Source organism: Leopardus geoffroyi, chromosome B3 (genome assembly GCF_018350155.1).
Source record: "Leopardus geoffroyi isolate Oge1 chromosome B3, O.geoffroyi_Oge1_pat1.0, whole genome shotgun sequence".
Classification (NCBI taxonomy): domain Eukaryota; kingdom Metazoa; phylum Chordata; class Mammalia; order Carnivora; family Felidae; genus Leopardus; species Leopardus geoffroyi.
The window spans coordinates 102500446-102523589 of NC_059337.1; the positions used below are offsets into that span (position 1 = coordinate 102500446).

General features: G+C 36.9%; 1 protein-coding gene across 2 annotated transcripts in view; it reads right to left on the reverse strand.

Moving 5' to 3' along the window:
* Window positions 1-23144, reverse strand: part of WDHD1 (WD repeat and HMG-box DNA binding protein 1) — a 66006-nt gene that overhangs the window by 38278 nt on the left and 4584 nt on the right. Inside the window, exons 3-11 of one of the 2 annotated variants that reach the window (XM_045451026.1) lie at window positions 19503-19614; window positions 12641-12792; window positions 11382-11493; window positions 11142-11192; window positions 10132-10227; window positions 8054-8146; window positions 7158-7264; window positions 6659-6800; window positions 666-876 (exon numbers count right to left, since the gene is read on the reverse strand). In XM_045451026.1, coding sequence (XP_045306982.1) covers window positions 666-876; window positions 6659-6800; window positions 7158-7264; window positions 8054-8146; window positions 10132-10227; window positions 11142-11192; window positions 11382-11493; window positions 12641-12792; window positions 19503-19614 — 1076 coding nt within the window. The remainder of the gene's footprint in view (window positions 1-665; window positions 877-6658; window positions 6801-7157; window positions 7265-8053; window positions 8147-10131; window positions 10228-11141; window positions 11193-11381; window positions 11494-12640; window positions 12793-19502; window positions 19615-23144) is intronic. The other variant, XM_045451027.1, reaches the window with a different exon arrangement.

A 23144-nucleotide genomic window follows, 5' to 3' on the forward strand; every position in this document is an offset into this window, starting at 1 on the left:
TTAAATAGTAAAAAAAGGTTTAATTTTAATATTACACTGTATTAAAGTATTATAATTTTGACATGTATTCAATGTTAAAAAATGACTAAAATATTTTACATTCTTTTTTTCATACTGTCTTCAAAGTCTGGTTGCATTCTATACTTATAACACATCTCATTTTGAACTAGCCACATCTCAAGTGCTCAAAAGCCACAGATGGCTTAATGGCCACCATACTGGACAGTACATATCTATACAATCTATGGTGACAGCTCCCTTTCATTACTTGTATTAGTCATTTCTGCCTTCTCTTTCTTTCTGATCAGTCACGATAAAGGTTTAAAAATGTTACTGATCTTTTCAAAGAACTAGCTTTTGGTTTCACTGACTTTCGTTACAGCTTTTGGTTGTCAATATCATCGAATTCTGTTTTTTATTTCCTTCCTTCTGCTAGTTTGGAGTTTAATCTCTTCTTCTGTTTCTAATTTGCTAAAGCAGAAGCTTAGATAATTGATTTGAAATCTTCTTTAACATAAGTACTTAATACTACATACTTCCCTCTACCCACTACGTTAGCTACATTCTACAAACTTAATAATGACTTCAAATAATAGTTTTAATAAAAAAATTGTAAAATATCAATTGACAGGATGAATCATCACATCCACAAAGTCAATGCATACCAACTGAGTTTTCATCATCTTCTAGAATGTGACTTCGCTGTCTAGGACGACCTGAAGCCAGCATGAGGTCGTCATCTTCTTCCTCATCATTTATAATTCTTTTTGAAAAAGAAGGGGTCTCCACTGCATTGTCATTTAGAAAATCACCAGCATTATTTGTATCATCTCCATCAAAAAGATCACTGTAATCTTTTTCTACTCTGCTAGAGACCTTGAACAAATTAACACAAATTACAAAGATTAGTGAACTATTTAAATAAATGCATTACTCAAAAGCCAATTCTGTAATGTGCACCTATATATTCTACCAAGTAAGTAAATTCCCTGACAAGAATTAATTAATAAATGTATTTATAAGAATTATATTTCTGTGAGACTTAGTCCATATTTTAATTTTTTTTTAACATTTATTCATTTTTGAGAGTGAGAGAGACAGAGCATGAGCAGGGGAGGGGCAAAGAGAGAGGGAGACATAGAATCCGAAGCAGGCTCCAGGCTCTGAGCTGTCAGCACAGGGCCCGACGTGGAGCTTGAACTCACAAACTGCAAGTTCATGACCTGAGCTGAAGTCGGACGCTTAACAGACTGAGCCACCCAGGCACCGCCCCCCCCTCCCCGCCCAGTCCTTATTTTAAATGCCTTATAGTATTTATGGATGGGATAGGAGTGTACAACAGACATATAAAAAAATACTGTATATACCCAAATACAAGGCAAGGTTTACTCCTCAAAAGTCATTCTCCAGAGAAGTGACCTATAAGTTCCTACAAAGTCTCTCATTAGTCATTCATTTATTTTATTTTTAAAAAATTTTTTAATGTTTGTTTTTGAGAGAGAGACAGAGTGTGAGTGGGGGAGGAGCAGAGAGAGAGGGAGACACAGAATCTGAAGCAGGCTCCAGACTGTGAGCTGTCAGCACAGAGCCCGATGTAGGGCTCGAACTCACGAACTGCGAGATCATGACCTGAGCTGAAGTTGGACGCTTACTGACTGAGCCACTCAGGCACACCATTCATTTACTTTTATTTTAAATTTATTTTGTTTTATTTTGCTTAGGTAGGATATGTTTGCTTTCAATTATCTCAGTTAAAGCTAGTTTTTTGTGGGGTTTGTTTTTTTTTTTTTTTGATGCTTATAAAAGTAAATGGATAGAACCAATAAAAAAATAAAGGAGGCAAGGAAATTCAACATTAATCCTTCATTCCTAGGAATATGAACATACCATTGCAAACACCAGATGTCACTGTAAATGATTTTTTAGATCACCTTATTTATTTATTTGTTAGGTAATCTCCACATCCAATGCGGACTCAAACTCATGACCCTGACATCAGGAATTGCAATGCTCTACTAGACTAAGCCAGCCAGGTGCCCCATAAGATCACTTTGAAAAACAAATAGTTTCTCCACATCCTTTCCAGCATCTATAGTCTCCTGATTTGTTCATTTTAGCCACTCGGACTGGCGTGAGGTGGTATCTCAGTGTGGTTTTGATTTGTATTTCCCTGATGAGAAGTGACGTTGAGCATCTTTTCATATACCTGTTGGCCATCTGGATGCCTTCTTTAGAGAAGTGTCTATTCATGTCTTCCGCCTATTTCTTCACTGGATTGTTTTTCAGGTGTGGAGTTTGATGAGTTCTTTATAGATTTTGGATACTAGCCCTTCGTCCAATATGTCATTTGCAAATATCTTTTCCCATTCTGTCGGCTGCCTTTTAGTTTTCTTGATTGTTTTCTTTGCAGTGCAGAAGATTTTTATCTTGATGAGGTCCCAATAGTTCATTTTTGCTTTTAATTCCCTTGCCTTTGGAGATGTGTCAATTAAGAAATTGCTGCGGCTGAGGTCAGAGAGGTTTTTTCCTGCTTTCTCCTCTAGGGTTTTGATGGTTTCCTGTCTCACATTCAGGTCCTTCATCCATTTTGAGTTTATTTTTGTGAATGGTGTAAGAAAGTGGTCTAGTTTCATTCTTCTGCATGTTGCTGTCCAGTTCTCCCAGCACCATTTGTTAAAGAGACTGTCTTTTTTCCATTGGATATTCTTTCTTGCTTTGTCAAAGATTAGTTGGCCATACATTTGTGGGTCCAATTCTGGAGTCTCTATTCTATTCCCTTGGTTGATGTGTCTGTTTTTGTGCCAATACCATTCTGTCTTGATGATTACAGCTTTGTAGTAAAGACTAAAGTATGGGATTGTGATGCCTCCCACTTTGGTTTTCTTCTTCAATATTACTTTGGCTATTTGGGGTCTTTTGTGATTCCTTACAAATTTTAGGATTGCTTGTTCTAGCTTCGAGAATGCTGGTGCAATTTTGATTGGGATTGCACTGAATGTGTAGATTGCTTTGGGTAGTATTAACATCTTAACAATATTTATTCTTCCAGTCCATGAACACGGAATGTTTTTCCATTTCTTTGTATCTTCTTTAATTTCCTTCATAAGCTTTCTATAGTTTTCAGCATACAGATCTTTTACATCTTTGGTTAGGTTTACTCCCAGGTATTTTATGAAACAGGAACCCTCTTGCACTGTTGGTGGGAATGCAAACTGGTGCAGCCACTCTGGAAAAGTGTGGAGATTACTCAAAAAATTAAAAATAGATCCACCCTATGACCCAGCAATAGCACTGCTAGGAATTTACCCAAGGCATACAGGAGTGCTGATGCAGAGGGGCACTTGTACCCCAATGTTTATAGCAGCACTTTCAACAATAGCCAAATTATGGGAAGAGCCTAAATGTCCATCAACTGATGAATGGATAAAGAAGTTGTGGTTTATATACACAATGGAATACTACTTGGCAATGAGAAAGAATGAAATGTGGCCTTTTGTAGCAACGTGGATGGAACTGGAGAGTGTTATGCTAAGTGAAATAAGTCCTACAGGGAAAGACGGATACCATGTTTTCACTCTTATGTGGATCCTGAGAAACTTAACAGAAGACCATGGCGGAGGGGAAGGGGGGAAAGAAAAAGTTACAGAGAGGGAAGGAGGCAAACCATAAGAGACTCTTAAAAACTGAGAATAAACTGGAGCGCCTGGGTGGCTCAGTCGGTTAAGCGGCCGACTTCGGCTCAGGTCATGATCTCGAGGTCCGTTGAGTTTGAGCCCCACGTCGGGCTCTGTGCTGACAGCTCAGAGCCTGAAGCCTGTTTCAGATTGTGTCTCCCTCTCTCTGACCCTCCTCTGTTCATGCTCTGTCTCTCCCTGTCTCAAAAATAAATAAAACGTTAAAAAAAAATTTTTTTTTAATAAAAAATAAAAAAAAACAGAATAAACTGAGGGTTGATGGGGGGTGGGAGACAGGAGAAAGTGGGTGATGGGCATTGAGGAGGGCACCTTTTGGGATGAGCACTGGGTGTTGTATGGAAACCAATTTGACAATGAATTTCATATTAAAAAAAAAGTGAATAGTAAGCAGATACACTGTAGAGCTCACAAGTGACTCCTATAGCATGAATGAAAACTGTACAAATGTTAAAGACAATGAAAACTTGTGGTATAAAATTATTTTTTTACTTTTTTTTAATTTTGAGAGAGTAAATGAGTGTGAGTGGGGGAAGGGCAGAGAGAGAGGGGGGTGGGGGAGAGAGAAAATCCCAAGCAGGCTCCACACTGTCAGCACAGAGCCTAATGTGAGGCTCAGTCTCACAAACTGTGAGATCATGACTTGAGCTGAAACCAAGAGTCTGACTGAGCCATCTAGGCACCCCAAGTATGGTATAAAATTCTAATGATAGCACCATTAAGATTCAAAAGGAACTGGGGTGCCTCGGTGGCTCAGTTGGTTGAGCCTCCAACTCCTGGTTTCAGCTTGGGTCATGATCTCGCAGTTCTTGAGTTCAAGCTTCGCATCAGGCTCTGTGCCGACAGCTCAGAGTCTGAAGCCTGCTTGAAATTCTGGGTCTCCCTCTCTGTCCCTCCCCCACTCATGGTCTGCCTTTCTCTCAAAAAATAAACATTAAAAAAAATTTAAAAAGATTGAAAAGGAACTTTATCACAAATATTTTAGATTGAGTACATAAGATTGTGTTCTAGAAAACTAATGTCTAATGAAATAAGAGAACAGAAAACAAATGCTTCTAAACTCCTACATTTAGACATATGACACAATAGTGTTTCAGTTTTAATCATTATCTATTTAATCGATCCTATTAACTTCCCTATATTAGGAAAGATGAAGATTTGTTATAATTCTCAACCACCCCTACTCTCTTATATTTATGTATATCCTCCCAATATAAATTCTCATTTTGGTTGGATCAATATGCAGGAATTAGATTATTATGACCATTTAAATGCTATTCCTAGTCGAATAAAGATAATAGCAACACTTATAAACTGTGCTAGAGACTGTTCTAATTCTATACATAACTGATATAATCTTCACAATAAAATCCTAGGTAGTAGGCATTATTCCTATCCTCATTTTATAAATGTGGTATATAATGATCACTTTTCCCTTCTTTTACAACTTTTTTCCTGGAGTTAAAAATCTTCTCTCTCTTTAGGTCTTTTTTCTTGGATAGATTCCCCAAAGAAATTCTTCCAATCTCTTGCCTGAAAAACCTAAGACTGACTGACAACGCTCTAGGAGTCAAGGATGAAAAATAAGCTGAGAATTTTAACATTCAAGTATATACACTTTCATTTAATCCTTTTCAGTACAGTATTCCTCTTTTGCCCAGTGCCGTTCAACTGTACCCAGTGTTCTGACCAAAGACCTTCTCTGTTTTACCTTTTCCAGAGATCTAATCTCCAGCATCCTGCCAGAATATACATGGTGGTGAAGGAAGGCAGTTACCTAGCTATGCACACCAATGTTGAGACTGGAGACATCTACTTGTTTATTAAACCAACCTTCCTATTTTTAGCCTCACTTCTAGAAGTAACTAGTGCTACCAAATTCTGAATCATTGAGGATTTAGTCAGGGAAGCTGAACTGCATCCCAGCTTTCCCCCAACTGCAGTCTTCGGAATCAATTTTTTGACTTTTTGAGAATCTAAACTTAGTTTCCAATCATGCTTCTGTTTTTCAGCCTCCAAAATTTTGTTACTATCACCACTAAAACTGTCTTCTTTAACTTTATCAGATTATGCATTTAAAAAGAACTATTTAGTGTAATTTTAGTGGGGGTTCCAAATATCAGGTTGTCTGAGCAGACATAAATGGATGTATTAAGTCCACGATCTTTTTTTTTTTTTTTTTTTTTTAATTTTTTTTTTCAATGTTTATTTATTTTTGGGACAGAGAGAGACACAGCATGAACGGGGGAGGGGCAGAGAGAGAGGGAGACACAGAATCGGAAACAGGCTCCAGGCTCTGAGCCATCAGCCCAGAGCCCGACGCGGGGCTCGAACTCACGGACCGCGAGATCGTGACCTGGCTGAAGTCGGATGCTCAACCGACTGCGCCACCCAGGCGCCCCATGTCCACGATCTTTAACTGGAACTCTAAACCAAGACGTAAGTTTGACTGGGTATATTTGCCAGGCAGGGGGAATAAAGAACAAAACCAAGGACTTGTATAAAACAAGATGGCCTATTTAAAGCAATTTAGTTAGTAAGGCTGGATGGCTAAGCATTAAGAGATATAAGGATAGCTCTAAGAATTAAAGTGAATTCAGAGCTGAAAAGGTTGATAGGCTACACTAAGTTATAATTATTAACTCTAATTTTATCTATATTTACTTAAATAACAATCCCCAGAACATCAGGATACTAAAATAGTACTTCACAAAGGTATTCCTTATAAAGCCAAGGAATATTAATAGGCATTATATTGAGGGGAAAAAGTTTCTCAGTAAAATATATTTGGGAAATATTACGTTAAACAAGTTTAAACAGTTTTCTTTATGATAAATCATTAGTGAGCCTCTAATAATAATAACGAATTATAACTTTCCAAGAAAGTAATGTTTTTTGTGATGTTTTCCAAATCCATATGACCACAAAAGACTGAAGAAACTATTCTACCACATATTACTTATTACCTTACTACTTGATGTCTTTCCATTGGGTTCACAAACATTTTCCAGGAGCCCTAGATTTCCTTCTGCATCAGTATAAGCTATTCGACCAGAAGTAGGATGCCATGCCAGGCCACAAATTGCATAACCTTTTTCATGTTTCACCCTAAAAATTAAAAAGTGAGTTCTTAAAACGCTACCAAAAAATATATAAACTATACATTTCTTTAGGAAAATTTTAGTTAGAAAACATTAAATGATTTCTAACAAACTATTAACTATGTTCGTATTTTGACAATCTAATAATTGTAAATTTGTAATGTTTCAAAATAAAACAAACCAAAATCTAATAGGAAAAAAAAAAAAGCAAAAGAGGGGTGCCTGGCTGGTTCAGTCTGGCGGTTCAGTCAGTAAAGCATACAACTCTTGATCTTGGGGCCATGAGTTCAAGCCCCACACTGGGTGTACAGATTACTTTTAAAAATAAATAAACAAACAAACAAATAAATAAGTTGAATCATACCTTTCCATGCAACCTTTGGTTTCCACATTCCAAACTATAATTAAACCATTAATACTCCCTGCAGCTAAATATTGCCCACAGGGAGACCAGGTTACTATATTCAGGGCCTATAGGAAAAACAATAAATAACAATTTGCATAATTTGAAAATAAACACTTATTGCCAAATTCAAATTTTTATAACCCATATTCTGTGTAACTTCTAATTAAATCAATTCACAAATGGCAAGACAGTTTGCTTATTCAACTTTCTTTTTCAATAATAATTCAACTATCACTAAGCGGTTATTACTTTGTTTACCATGAGAAAATTATGCTGGCACAATTTTAAAAGCAAAAGCTAAAAACTGTTATTATCCTAGAGAGATAACAAAAGGTATCCTCTTAGCAGTCATCACCAAGATGAAGAGAACTAGTAAGTGAAGTGAACTGTACTAAGCCACGGCTCACCTACTGGGCCTCTTGTTTCCTTACATGCCGAATGGGTGTGTATAAGAGGAGAGAGAGAATATAGAGCAACAACCTTTCCTGCTCTAAAATTACAGAGTCCATGATCATAAGTCTCAATAAAACTCATTTAACAATAAAGGCTAATTACTGATCATGTGAAAATAACATGTTCTAATACTATGTTAGAGTTAAATTTGACTTCTTATAAATTAAGAAATTTTCTTACCAACTTCACAAAGAGAAAGCTCAGACAAGACCTAGCAAAGACCTATCTACTGTCCAGTTACTGGCTAAATGAAGACAGGTTGAGGGACAACAGTTGGACACATGAACAACAATCTGGCATTGTTCTCCATTTCCAACAACACTTAACTGCGATTATATTTAGTTCAAGTATACCTGAAATATTCCTGTTAGCTAATTCAAAGTGTCACTTATAAAACTTACCTGAGAGATGAAATTATCTGAAAGATCAAACTGATTATTCCAAGTTTCTCTTCTATATAGCTTAACAGATTTTTCCACAGGAACTGCCAGTAACTATTAGGAAAGAAAAATGATTTAAACAAAAATTTACAATAAATTAAATTTGAGAGGGAAAAAAAAAGGCAAAAAGTTCATCAAAATAAGCCTAGAAAACATAAAAGCAAATTTGTATTTTAATTGGCAACTAAAAACTCAGAAAACTACTTAAAATTTTATAAGCAAAGAATGAATGATCACTCTATTTGCTTGCACTGAAAACCAGAGTACTTATAGTTATGTATTTTTAATACTGCTTTTCAGGAATCTAAGCCCTTTGGATCTAAAAATTCATCTCATTTGCTAAAAGGAAAGAAATAGATCCAGAATGCTTTAAACATCTTAAAAGGAAACTTATCGACTTACATATTCTTCCAAGCAAATAGAAAAAATAAAATCAGTATATTCTATGTTTATCACAAAAAGAAAAAGTATTATTTATGAACAGAAAAACTATGTTAATTGTATTGATTTTTAAATTAATGTTTCATAAGCAAAGAAAAATAAATCCTAAATTCTACAACTATCACTTAAACGCAGAATGTAATCTTTTTTTTTTTTTTTAATTTTTTTTTTTTTTTAAACGTTTATTTTTGGGACAGAGAGAGACAGAGCATGAACGGGGGAGGGGCAGAGAGAGAGGGAGACACAGAATCGGAAACAGGCTCCAGGCTCTGAGCCATCAGCCCAGAGCCTGACGCGGGGCTCGAACTCACGGACCGCGAGATCGTGACCTGGCTGAAGTCGGACGCTTAACCGACTGCGCCACCCAGGCGCCCCAAACGCAGAATGTAATCTTAAGAGTTCACATGATATAGGGGCATCTGGATGGCTCAGTCAGTTAGGCATCCGCCTCTTGATTTCAGCCCAGGTCATGATCTCATGGTTTCGTGGGTTTGAGTCCAGTGTCTGGCTCCGCACTGATGGTATGGAGCCTGCTCAGGATTCTCTCTCTCTCTGCCCCTCCCACGAGTGTTATTCCTCTCTGTCTCTCAAAATAAATAAATAAACTTAAAAAAAAAAAAAAAGTTGATGATACAAAGGACATAGATTAAATAAAGTCTCCCTCCCATCTCTAAATCCTATTTCTACTTCCCAAAGGTACACATAAGCATAGACTCTACAAGAACACATAGAGGGGTGACTTTCATTCCTGATTTCAGCTCAGGTCATGATCTCACAGTTCATGGGTTCCAGCCCCACGTCGGTCTCTGTGTTGACAGCTCAGAGCCTAGAGACTGTTTTGGATTCTGTCTCCCTCTCTCTCTGCCCCACCCTCAATTGCACTGTCTCTCTCTCAAAAACTAGTAAGTGTTAAAAAAAATTTTTTTTCTTAATTCCTAAGAATGGAATATATTTTTTTCTTTAAGTCTTCTTTTACTGCTCTTGATAGCAAGTTAAAATTTTTATAGCTCTTTCACAATTTTGGTAAGTTTATCCCTAGTTATTTCATCTTTTTTGATTTCACAGTAAATGCATCATTTTTTTCCACACCATGTTTTCTAAATGGCTATTATTTATATATGATTGCTAGTGGTTTTGTGTATTAGTTTGTTTCCAGCTACCTTATTGAATTTTCTTATTAGTAATATTTTTCCCTCCATTGATTTCTTAAGATCTCCTTATATTCAAGCATTTCATTCTCTTTCCTCTCTTCAAGCAGGTCCTATCTTTCTACCATCAGTTACTACCTCCAAAATGTGAAATAGTAGTAGAAATTGCAGACATAACAAGACTGTTTCCAGAGTTGTTCCATTAAATACAATGTAAAGAAGAATATGACATTAATTCATTCAAAATGTACTCTTCAGAAAAAACCTTTATGAAGTTAAAACGTTTCTTAAAACATTTCAGAATTAATTAGTTGGCTTGGGGCACTAAAACTTATAACCTACATAAAATAGCTAAAACTTAAAAAACTAATTCTACTATTCTCACATTCAAAGTTGACAAGAACTAGAAGAAATAACAAAAACAAAGGCTGAAAAATAAGAGTCACTTACCTTCCCACCTTTTGGCTGCCAAGCAAGTCTGCAGATTGATTTTGCATTTACCACATCATTGCATTTTTGTAGCAGTGGCCAACTAATAGCACATGTCTGATTTTTAAAAAAGAAATTTATTTCTCTTTACTAAATTTCTTCCAAAAAGATATGCAGAATAGAATAAATTTAATAGGTGATTTCTTCAAACTGATATATGGCTAAGAGAAAAGCAACTTAATTCACTTTCATCTAATTATGATGAAATTACTAAATTACTTTAAGTAATTCACAGGTATAAAGAGCAAAAATCTTAAATAATTAAATTAGAGTATTTCCTGTGTAGAAAAAGCGAACAATATACTCTGAATAAATGTACACACACACACACAAACCCCAATACATTAAAATATTAAAGTGTCTACAAAAATATTTTTAAGAGATCTCCTAGAAAATGTTAAGGTGTCAAAGTCAACCCTTCTGAACAGTTCAAACATGAGGGGAAGAAACTGTGCCTATTAAGGAGGCACACCTGTGGGGGATATTTTTCTCATCAGCCACATGATCTCTAGAATGCCTCAGGAAGAATTAATTGTTCCCTGTGCCAATCTAGAGAGCACTTTCTTGATATCTCCTTCAAAACTTTTAACAGGTTGGTTAGAATAAGTCGTTTATGTGATTCTCCAAATAAAGTGTGGCCAATGTCTTTGTTTTTGTATCCCTAACATCAAGGTCCCAACACATGGTAGTTCATTTGTAAATATACATTGACTGAATTTTCCCCACTGATTTATAAAACCTAAAAATGAAATATAAATCTATTGCTTCCCTTGTGATTGGGTACAAAAGCAATTAGTCTTCAACACACTTTTGCATTAGATTATCATAGGATTTGATCACAGAAACAGTATTCAATGCTACTCAAAAGAAAAAAACTAAAAAGAAAAAGAATTAATTTAGCCCAATGATATGTAACACCCATTTATGACAGAAATGAGCAAAAAGTTTTAAATTCAAGTTGAGAAGTTTACCTGATCTGAAATTTGCCACACTTTGACAGATCCATCACAACTAGCTGATGCCTGCAGAAATAAAACAATAAATTTCTCTATAGTTACAACCATAATACTATATGGAAACTGGTTCAACTGATAAACAGCCTTTTTATCAACTGTGTGAAATATTCTAATTCTCTTATAATTTTAAACATACTGAAGAAAAACAAACAAACAAACAAACAAACAAACAAACAAAGGGGAAAAAATGATTACCAGAAAGATGTCCTTAGGATCAAAAGAAAGACTTAAAATAGGGGCATCATGTCCTCGAAATGTTTTCTGTTGGCTGCAATCCATCACATCCACAACTTTGACTAGAAAATCACTGTGAACAGTAAGAGTAATGTATAACAGGCATTAATACAAATGTCAATACAAAGCCTCTCCTAAAACCTGACTCAAATATTTCAAGAGTAAATGCCGTAATTTTTTTATAGCAATTTGTAAAATTTGGCATCAAAATTTAAGGACTTACCTTTTAATTTTGCTCTGTAAAAATACCATAAACACGATTCAAGATTTCCCATTAAAATACAAATACTTTCTGGGGCTCCTGGATGGCTCAGTCATTAAGTGTCTGATTTCCACTCAGGTCACGATCTCACAGTTCGTTGAGTTTGACCCCTGGTCAGGCTCTCTGCTGTCAGCTCAGAGCCCACTTCAGATCCTCTGCCTCCCTCTCTCTCTGCCCCTCTCCTGCTTGCACTCTCTTTCCCTGTCTCTCAAAATTAAATAAAAACGTTAAAAAATAATAAAAATTAAAAAAAAATTAAAAATAGAAATACTTCCTAAGTGACTTCCTCAGTTACATCTTAAGCTTCTATTATTTACCAATTAATTAAAGTCACAACCATTTTTTAAAGTCTCAATAATATTTATTTAATTTTTAAAAGTTTATCCATTTATTTTGAGAGAGAAGGAAAGAGCAAGAGTGGGAAAGAGGCAGAGAGAGAGAGAGAAAGAATCTCAAACAGGCTCCGCATTGTCAGCATAGAGCCTCATGCAGGGCTTGAACCCACAAACCGTGAGATCATGACCTGAACCAAAATCAAGAGTCAGATGCTTAACCAACTAAGCCACCCAGGCACTCCTCAACCATATTTAAAAGTACTATGCCTTTTACTCCACCTCAGCAATTTAATTGTTTTTTTTTCCTGTGACAAATAAGCATCAAGAGAAACAACAAAAATCCTACAGTACAGTCCACATTCTACCCTAATAATTTTTGAAATTTTGTATCAAACTATCATGTTTCCCTAATCTGTTTCAGCATTTACTGAACAGGTTGTCTGCAAAGCAATGTATCTCAATTCACAAAGAGTAGGTTGTCCTCAAAAACCTTTACTGAACACTTGAATATAAAAATTAACAACAACAAAAAAAGGGCAAAGTCCTGAAAATGCTACCCTGAAACCAACACATGACCATTCTGTTCTAGTATTACTTCCTTTTCTGGTATCAAAGAGCCTCACCTAGATCCGGCAGCAATTTTTACACCATCTCCATTAAAGACCACATGGTTTGCATTTGTGGTAAAGCGAGTCAATATACCATCTGGAACTCCTTCAGGAAATGTGTGGACTTGAATAGTATTGTTAGATACTGCAGTGACCAATTTCCCATTCTAAAAGAAAAATAAAATAAATATTACAAAAAAAAAAAATCCAAATCAATTGAGAGTCTCTTCACACTTAACAATCCTATAAAAAAAAATCTTATAAATGTAGTTAATGTCAAGAGAAAAATCATCACTCAGTATACAACTTTCCTGAATGTCTATTAGCAAGACATTTACTACCTTTATATAATTTAATTCCCCTTTCACCAGCCAAATTTTTAGCCTCTGGATTTTCTTTTTTTAAAGGTGGTTCTTGGGGCTTTTTTATGTGTTTTTTTTTTTTAATGTTTATTTATTTTTGACAGAGAGAGAAAGAGACAGACAGAGAGCATGAGCAGAAGAGGGGTGGAGAAAGGGAGACACAGAATCCAAAGCAGGCTCCAGGCTGTGAGCTGTCAGCACAGAGCCCATTGCGGGGCTCGAACTCATGAACTGCAATGTCATGACTAGAACCGAAGTCAGATGTTTAACAGGCTGAGTCACCCAGGTGCCCCAGAAAGGTGGTTTTTGTTAATGTTTATTTATTTTGAGAGAGAGAGAGAGAGAGAGAGAGAGACAGAACGCAAGTGGGAAAGGGGTAGAGACAGAGGGACAGAGTGTCCCAAGCAGGCTCCACGCTGCCAACACAGAGCCCAACATGGGTCTCGATCCCACGAACTGCAAGATCATGACCTGAACGGAAATTAAGAGTCGGACACTCAACCAAGTTGTCCAGGTGCCCCTTAAAACACTAGACAGAAAGGGGCGCCTGGGTGGCGCAGTCGGTTGAGCGTCCGACTTCAGCCAGGTCACGATCTCGCGGTCCGGGAGTTCGAGCCCCGCGTCGGGCTCTGGGCTGACGGCTCAGAGCCTGGAGCCTGTTTCCGATTCTGTGTCTCCCTCTCTCTCTGCCCCTCCCCCGTTCATGCTCTGTCTCTCTCTGTCCCAAAAATAAATAAACGTTGAAAAAAAAAATTAAAAAAAAAAAAAAAAAAAAAAAAAAAAAAAAAACACTAGACAGAAAGATGGCGGAGTAGGAGGATCCTGAACAGAGTATACTTAGAATGATGAGCAACGAATAATGTATAGAATTGTTGAATTACTATATCATACACCTGAAACTAATATAACACTATACGTTAATTATACTGGAGTTAAAAATATAAATAATTTTTTTAAATAATAAAATTAAATTAGGGGTGGCTGGGTGGCTCACTTAGTGAAGCATCTGACTCTTGATTTTGGCTCAGGTCATGATCTCATGGTGGTGAGAATGAGCCCCACAATGGGCTCCATACTGGGCATGGAGCCTGCTTAAGATTCTCTCTCTTCCAGGGTGCCTGGGTGGCTCAGTCAGTTGAGTGTTTGACTCTTGATTTTGGCTCAGGTCACGATCTCATGGTTAGTAGTTCAAGCCCCAAGTTGGGCTCTGTGCAGATAGTGCAGAGCCTGCTTGGAATTCTCGCCCTCCTCCTCTCTCCCTGTTCTTCCCCAGCTCATGCACTCACTCTCTCTCAAAAAAAAAAAAAAAAAAAGGATTCTCTCCCTTCTTCTCCCTCTGCCCTCCTGTGCTCCCACATGCACTCTAATAATAAACATTAAATAATAAAATTAAATTTAAAAATTAAGAACACTAAATAAATGCAAAATTTTAGGATATGAAAATGATCAGCAGAGACCATTGCTTTGCAGAGATTTTAGCTAAGAATCATAAAAGGTAAAGTATCTGCCCTGGAAACTTAATTTTATTACTTCTCTAGGAGGGGCTCTGATAAATCATATGGTCAATTTATTAATTTAGATTGAATGGTAACTGCCAAAAAACCAAATACTCAAGTTTGTTAATATCCTATAGCAACAGATCTCAGCCATATTTGCACATGTAAGACCCTCTGTCTATCTATAGCACCTGCTCTCACTCCAGTGGAAAAAGAACTTAGTAATACAGTGACATGTTACTATACAGAAAAACTTGGGAAGATGTATACATCTGTTCAGGTAACAGTACAGATGATTCAGATTTGAACTATAATATATACTTATCTTCAAATACTGGAAAACTGGTAAAAAAGTACTGTTTATGCCTACATTGTAACTACTGGATGTAATTAAACAATCCACAAAAGACTACATCTATAATGTTGAAGCTAACAATAATTTAATGTGAAGAGAATCAAGGAATAATTTAATGTGAAGAGAATCAAGGAAAAACTATAACCAACTCAAGACAACACTGATGATGCTACATATTCTCTGGCAAAACTGCAGAAACACCCACTATCTGTGTGCATATACAGGAATTATGCAACCTGGCTGTGCTTTACTTGACAGACAGACCTCTCAGTAAAATCAACGAAGCACCCTCAGCTCTAATAAACAATTTCGGTAATTTTTAAATAACACATTAACTAGCCCTCTATTCATATGAAAATATTAAAGTATATCTATACTTCCTCACCCAGGAGACCTGAACAAAGGACTTGTTTTGAAATCAATTTCCAACCAATCTACTGAGAAATCAAATCACTATCAGTATTTTGTCAACTAGTAAAATTGAAAAAAAGAAAAACAAAAAAGAAAACACCCAAAAGATCAGGGCTCTGGTCAGATCACTCTTCTCCCTGGTGGACTGACAGGAATGGATCCCAGCACCGGCTGACTTGAGCTCCAGTCCACGGTGTTTCTTACCAACGTGTCATTTGACTTTCCTCAGAGCTTTGACTTTCCCATGAATAAAACAGAGGTAATTCCACATACTTCTCTATAACTTTGTTAAAAGGCCTTGACAACGTAAAATACCATGCAGACGTTAACTATTACTTAACCAATTGATTAATTTCAGTTTCACTATTTTAGAGTGATATTTTCTCCATTTTGTTATCCAATAAAACATCTAACTGTACTTTCCTGTACCACTGACTCCAAAACCATAAACAATTATGTCTTAAATGAAATGTGTTGTAAAGCTGTCAACTTTACATAGTTATTTGGTAATGTCATTTCAATGAAGTACCATCACCTTTATTTCTAAAGCCAAAGAAAACATTTTAGCGCAGATTATCAGATTTCTAGTGGACTGAATAATGACCCCCGAAAGGCATGCCTAAATCCTAAACCTAAGTACCTGTGAATGTGATCTTATTTGGAAAGAGCATCTTTGGCCGATATAGTAAATTAAGGATGTAAATCCAATGATTGGTGTCCTTATAAGAAAAAGGAGAGGAGATTTGAGACACAAAGACACAGAGAAAAAGGCAATGGGAACATGGGAGGCACAGATTGATGTTTCTTCCAACCAAGCAACACTGAGGATTACTGACAACGACCAGAAGCTAGGAGAGAGGCATAGAACAGACTCCCTCAGAGCCTCTAAAGGAGCTAACCGTGCCAACACCTTGGTTTCAGGCTTCTTGCCTTCTGAACCATGAGACAATAATTTTCTGTTGTTTTAAGCCACCAAGGGTTTGACAATTTGTTCCAGCTTCCCTAGGAAACTACTACAAGACCACTTTTTTTCCTTCTTTACAGTCTTCATATATAAATGTAGTGCATACTTACTCTAGAAGAAAAATAACAACATGAAAGTGTTCTGGGCAAAGAGTGAGTTTCCCTACTCTTATGAAGTAATCTCTGTTAACATTTTGACATTTCTAACTTTCTTACACACATATGCAAATTTCAAGTATATATATGTCTGTGTATCCTTTATTTTAACAAACAAGACTACACAATACAGGCTGCTGTGCAACTTTTTAATTTTTCAACTCACTGTAAACATCTTTGCTGATAGATATATAGCCACACCCTCATTTTTTTTTTTGTATCTGCATAGTATTACATTACAGGGCTCTACCAATTTACAAAACAAATTCTCTTTTGAAGAACAATTGGTTCTAATTTTTGCTATTATAAAAAGTAGTTTTACTAATATATCCTTGTCCACATAAATATGAAAGTATGTATTTCCTCAGGGTAAATAGCCAGAAATGACTATGTGCATTCTAAGTTTGATGTATGGTATCAATTTACTTTTTAAAAAGCTCCCCAGTTACACTTCCAGCAACTGTTGTGCAATACTGTAAAATAATAGAAAATAGATATTAGCCTTTGCCTCCCATTCCTGCCAGAGTTCTAAAACCCTTGAAACTTCTTAAGTGATAAGACTACTAGGAACAGCTTTTGTTCTAATATTTGGTCTTTGACCCTGGTTCCTGACACAAAGCTCTTAAATCTCTTGGAATTTCATCGGTGATAGAAATGTCTTTTGTCCTAAGGAGGCAATTCTTGGCAGACTCCTGGATAACTTCAGAATGAGGGCTCATGATTAGAAAAATCAAACCATGGGGCGCCTGGGTGGCTCAGTTGGTTGGGTATCCGACTTCAGCTCAGGTCATGAACTCACAGTTTGTGAGTTCAAGCCCCACATCAGGCTGTATGCTGACAGTGCAGAGCCTGGAGCCTGCTTTGGATTCTGTGTCTGTCTCTGCCCCTCCCCGCCCTCTCAAAAATAAACAAACATTAAAAAAAAAAAATCAAAATTAGAGGCTTGGAACTTTTAACCCTACCCCACTTCATCCAGGAAAGGGAGAAGAGCTAGAAATGGAATTAATAAACAACCGTGTCAATGTAATGAAGCCTTCATAAAAATCCCAATAGCATGAGGTTCAAGGAGTTTCCAGGTTGGTGAATATATTCACGTACCAGGAGGATGTTCAGACCCCAACTCCATGGGAAAAAAATACCCTCCCAGACCTCATACTATGTATCTCTTCATCTGCCTGTTTACCTGTACCTTTATCTATACTTCATTATATAATGAACTGGTACCAGTGTTTACGCCTGAATTCTGTGAACTATTTGTAGCAAATGACTGAAACCATTTCATTTTCTGGGGGGGGGGGCATGGGAACCTCTGATTTGTAGCCAAGTAGGACAGATGCTGTGGGTAAGCTGGGGACTTACTACTTTCAACTTGTATCTAAAGTGGGGAGCAGTCTTGTGGCACTGAGCCCCTAACCTGTGAGGTCTGTGCTAACTCTGTGCTAGTGTCAGAATTGAACTGAACTATAGGACACCCAGCTAATATTACAGAAATTTGTTTGGTGTGGGGGAAAAATCCACACATCCAGTGGTTGAGGTGTTAGGAGCATGGTAGTAGTGTGAGTGTAACAGAAAACCACAAGTGAGTCTTTTTCATTTACAAATACTTCTCCAAATCCTCACTATTGTTGGAATTAGTGATATTTTTCATCCTTGCCAATCTAATGGAAAAAAAAAAATTCCAGTTGTTTAATTTGTACTTCTTTGCTTATTAGTGAGATTTAACTTGTATCTAATGTATGTTAGTCTTTTGTATTTTTCCTTCTGGGAATATATTTTCTCTTATATGTGACCATTTAAAAAAGAATATCTAGTATCTAAAGACCATCTCATTCAGGGGTGCCTGGGTGGCTCAGTCAGTTAAGCATCACATCTGACTTTGGCTCAGGTCACAATCTCACGGTTCATGAGTTTGAGCCCCACGTCAGGCTCTGTGCTGACAGCTCAGAGCCTGGAGCCTGCTTCAGATTCTGTGTCTCCTTTCTCTCTGCCCCTCCCGTTTGCACTGTTTCTCTCTCTTTAAATAAACATTAAAAAAAATAATAAAATAAAGACCATCTCATTAATTTACTTTAATAAGCCTGAGTTTGAAAATATGTATTTCTTTTTTTTTTTTTAATTTTTTTAACTTTTATTCATTTTTGAGACAGAGAGACAGCATGAACAGGGGAGGGTCAGAGAGAGAGGGAGGCACAGAATCTGAAACAGGTTCCAGGCTCTGAGTTGTCAGCACAGAGCCTGACGCAGGGCTCGAACTCACGGACCGCGAGATCATGACCTGAGCCGAAGTCAGCCGCTTTAACCGACTGAGCCACCCAGGCGCCCCGAAAATACGTATTTCTGTGAAAAGATTTTTTTTCTACCCAAATACAATACACTCAACTTAAAATTCATCACAAATTAAAAGTTTAGTGGTTTTTAAATATTTAGATTGCCAAGTCCTTCTGAAAAATGTGTCTCCATTCTCCAAATGACCTACATCTCATTTCCAGACTTACCTTACATAAAACATCAGAAACATGAAACACATAAATATCTTGAAAAGCTAGAATATTCCTCTTTTCTAGTGTGATTCTTCAAGTTATCTAAATTAGTGAACTAAAAACCTGAAAATGCCATGGAGTTTTCTCTCAAAGAGAAAAGGGAACATTTAAATCTCAAAAGAAAACATATAATTTCTTGCATATATTTTAACTGGTTTACCATTAACACATTAATCATCTTTAATAAAACATCCAGATTTAAAAAATTTTAAATACTTATTTATTTTTGAAAAGAGAGAAAGAAAGTGGGGGAGAAGCAGAGAGAGGGAGACACAGAATCTGAAGCAGGCTCCAGGCTCTGAGCTGTCAGCACAGAGCCCGATGTGGAGTTCAAACTCACAAACGTTGATATCATGACCTATGCTGAAGTCAGAGCCACCCAGGTACCCTAAACCATTCAGATTTTAAAGCCATTCAGATTTAGGTTTTACCTGTAAAAATTTATGGCATTATACATATTTGAATATTACCATTTCATAAGAGAAACAAAAAATACCTCTACATTCAAAACTTCAACAAAAATATTCTTCACCCTTGCATAAAAATCACACAGCAGTATCATTTCTCATTGTTAGCTGTAACTGTTTTCAATACCTTCAAAGCACATGAATATGCCTTTTCTCCAACGTTAATAGATTTAGGATCATCATCATCCAAATCTTCCCAAATCCTCACATCACCATCACTCCCACAAGTCACAATACAACTGTGGAGGAAACACAGTCATTAAAAGGTCACCCAGTTTCAGCCTTATTAATTTTTTTAGAATACTACTTTATCTTTTTTTCCAATAAAATCAAGGTGTTAATCAATGTTTTCTTATTTTACATACCTAAACTTCAATAACGAGGACTGCTAATCTCCTATTCTATAAAATGAAAGGTGAATTTAATGTTCCCTACAGTTCCTCCCTGGCATAAAATTCTTTGTAATAATGTAAGGAAGATGAGTGTGTAATCTAACAACAGGGACTAGGTCAACCTTGCTCACCATTGTGCCCCTGGCACAAAGCAATCTCTGACAAATAGAAGCCTTGATAAATGTTTGTAAAATGAGTAAGTGGACAGATACAAGAACTCAATTATCCAAAGCTGATTATTCAAATGGCTGTAACTCTCAAATCTTGTTTTAAACCTCTTGTTTCCTGGTGCTTTATTCATTTGGTATGTGTCCTATCTGTAGGTGTTGTGACACATACAAAAGGAAACAAAACACAAAAATAACATGGTCAATGGCAAAGAGAAGCCATATAAAGAACTACAGAGGTTCAGAAGAAAAGGATTAATTCCCACCTGGAAAATCAGAGGGATTCAAAAGAAAGAAGACACTGGGAAGTCAAAGGGCAAGTAGGGCAAGTAGAATTAGATATGCTGAGATTGGTGAAAAGAGCAGCTCCAAACAGAGGAAACCACATGAACAAAAACACACTGTTAGTAAAGAATGGGGAGTTTACTTAGCAGACAGTACAGGAAATTGAGAAAAAAAAAATGCAGATTGGGGGTCATCCTATTCACAATGATCTTAATGCCAGAGTAAGGAGCTTGGACTCCCTTCTATAGGAAGTAAATAGGAGGACCGTTAGTCTGTTTGCCCAGGACTTTCCTGATTTATGCATCCTGCTAGTTTGTAATCTGTCCTCGATTTTTCACTTTAAAACATATTAGTATCAGCACACCTGGCTGACTCAGAAGAGCATGTGACTCTTGATCTCGGGGCTGAGCATTAGAGCCCCATGCTGGGTGTAGAGATTACCAAGGAAATGTATAAACTTTAAAAAATAAATAAATAAAATGTAATATCTTAAAAAACATATATTAGTATTACATGCATCCAAATTTGTTGGGTGGGTTTGACAGACCTCTTCTTTGCACTTCCAGCTTCTGCCATGGTCTTGTTTAGTAGTGTAACATGTACAACGAACAGAGTTCTCACTTTATCACATAGGTAAATCTGAAAGGCAACCAGTGACAACCCATCTCCCCATTCCAATCCTTTCTTTATGCAACATAATACCACCCTTCACAGACAACAGGTGTTACCAGTTGTTTCACTTTGATTAAAACCAAAGTGAAAACAGTCAGGAGGCCCTAGAGAGAACGATTTCTTTCAGTCTTCAATGGTAATGGGATAAGTATTTCATATTGCTGCCCCTACTATTTGGTGCAACCAGCTAGCCAGCAAAGGAGATGTAGAAAGTTGCAGGTGTCAGTTGGTGGTACCATTAGAATATTAGAGTGAAATGTGGTGGAATTAATGAGAAATATATGCAAAAAATAGCTCAACAGTCCCCTGAAGAACTTTTAGAGTAGTCTGAATATTCTTCTGACACTGTTTTTGTCACTTACTATAGGAATAAAACATTCATTTTATTATTGATTATGCCTTTTAATAAAACACCTTTCAGTAGCAACAAACTAAAAAAAAAAGATACCAAGTACACGTTTAACAAAATATTAAACACTAAATTTCTGCTTCTCAAGAAGCTGATAATAAAAATGTTAACATGAACAAAATGTTAGTGGACATTTGCTACAGGGGCTGTTGTGATAATACCAAACAGGAAAGACAGAAGACACAGAACTCCTGAAGAAACTTGAGCATCTACTTTGTAAGCTAGTAGTTATCTTGAAACTTCCTGAAAACCATGTTTCTGCAGCTGCAGAAAGTGAGTTGGCATCTTGTCAGGCATGACTTTTCATAATAATTCAGTACTGTCCAATAGAACTTTCTGAGAGGATGGAAATTGTTTGGCTCCTGAGCAATTAAAATGTGGTTTCAAATGTGGCTAGTGTGACTTGAGGACCTGAATGTTAAATTTAGTTAACTTTAATTAATTCAAATCTAAATAGCCACATGTGGCTAGGCTATTGTACTGAACAGCTCAGCACTAGAACAAACAACAGTGGTTCTAAATTAATTTTGTTCATTTTTCATTTTTTCTAGTGCAAGTAGGAAGTAAAGTTATAGCTGTTAATATGCAGTCACCGTTAGTAAGAGAACTTTTCGGCGCGCCTGGGTGGCTCAGTCGGTTAAGCGTCCAACTTCAGCTCAGGTCATGATCTCGCGGTCCGTGAGTTCGAGCTCCACATCAGGCTCTGTACTGACAGCTCAGAGCCTGGAGCCTGCTTTGGACTCTGTGTCTCCCTCTCTCTCTGACCCTCCCCCGCTCATGCTCTGTCTCTCACTCTCAAAAATGAATAAATGTTAAAAAAAAAACCTTTTTTTTTTTTAAAGAACTTTTCAAACAGTTAAATGATACTGGTTTTATTACAATGTCATTACAACGTTTAAATAGAAAATCAGTCAGATTGATTCCAATAATGGTTTAGTTTTCTCTCCAGTTCACAGAAACAAAGTAAAGCTTCTGAAAGTTTATTCTGTGGAAGTAAAACATCTAACATTATTGGGAATTCTAACATCATTTGCAAAGTTTAATGCTAAAGATAAAATTCTTGGGGCGCCTGCGTGGTGCAGTCGGTTAGGCATCAGACTTCAGCCAGGTCACGATCTCGCGGTCCGTGAGTTCGAGCCCCGCGTCGGGCTCTGGGCTGATGGCTCAGAGCCTGGAGCCTGTTTCCGATTCTGTGTCTCCCTCTCTCTCTGCCCCTCCCCCGTTCATGCTCTGTCTCTCTCTGTCCCAAAAATAAATAAACGTTGAAAAAAAAAAAATTTTTTTAAATTATAATTTTAAATCTTTTGAAATCCTTCTCCCCATTCCCAAAGGTGTCCCGGTTTAGATGATAAGAAAACCACTGTAAGTTTCTGAGTATAAGGACTAATTATATCATGCCTTTATCCTCTTTGTGACGTAACTACAAGAAGCCAATGATTACCAAGGCATTTCTCACCATCTAGATTCTCCATCCTCACTGAGCAATGTTCTTTTCCTAATCTGACCACCTCTCCCAAACCCTTCCATTGTGCCTCATGAAATTCATGGTTAGGCACCAGACTATCCTCAGCTTTTTTCCTGAACACTTCTTCTGAGAACACAGATTCCTCTTCAATCCTCTTAAAAGGTGGTTGATTTCTGGGGTGCCTGGGAGGCTCAGTCGGTTAAGTGTCCAACTTCAGCTCAGGTCATGATCTTGCAGTTTGTGAGTTCAAGCCCCGCGTCAGGCTCTGTGCTGACAGCTCAGAGCCTGGAGCTTGCTTCAGATTCTGTGTCTGCCCCTACCATGCTCATGCTCTCTCTCTCTCTCTCAATAATAAATAAACGTTAAAAGAAATTTTTAA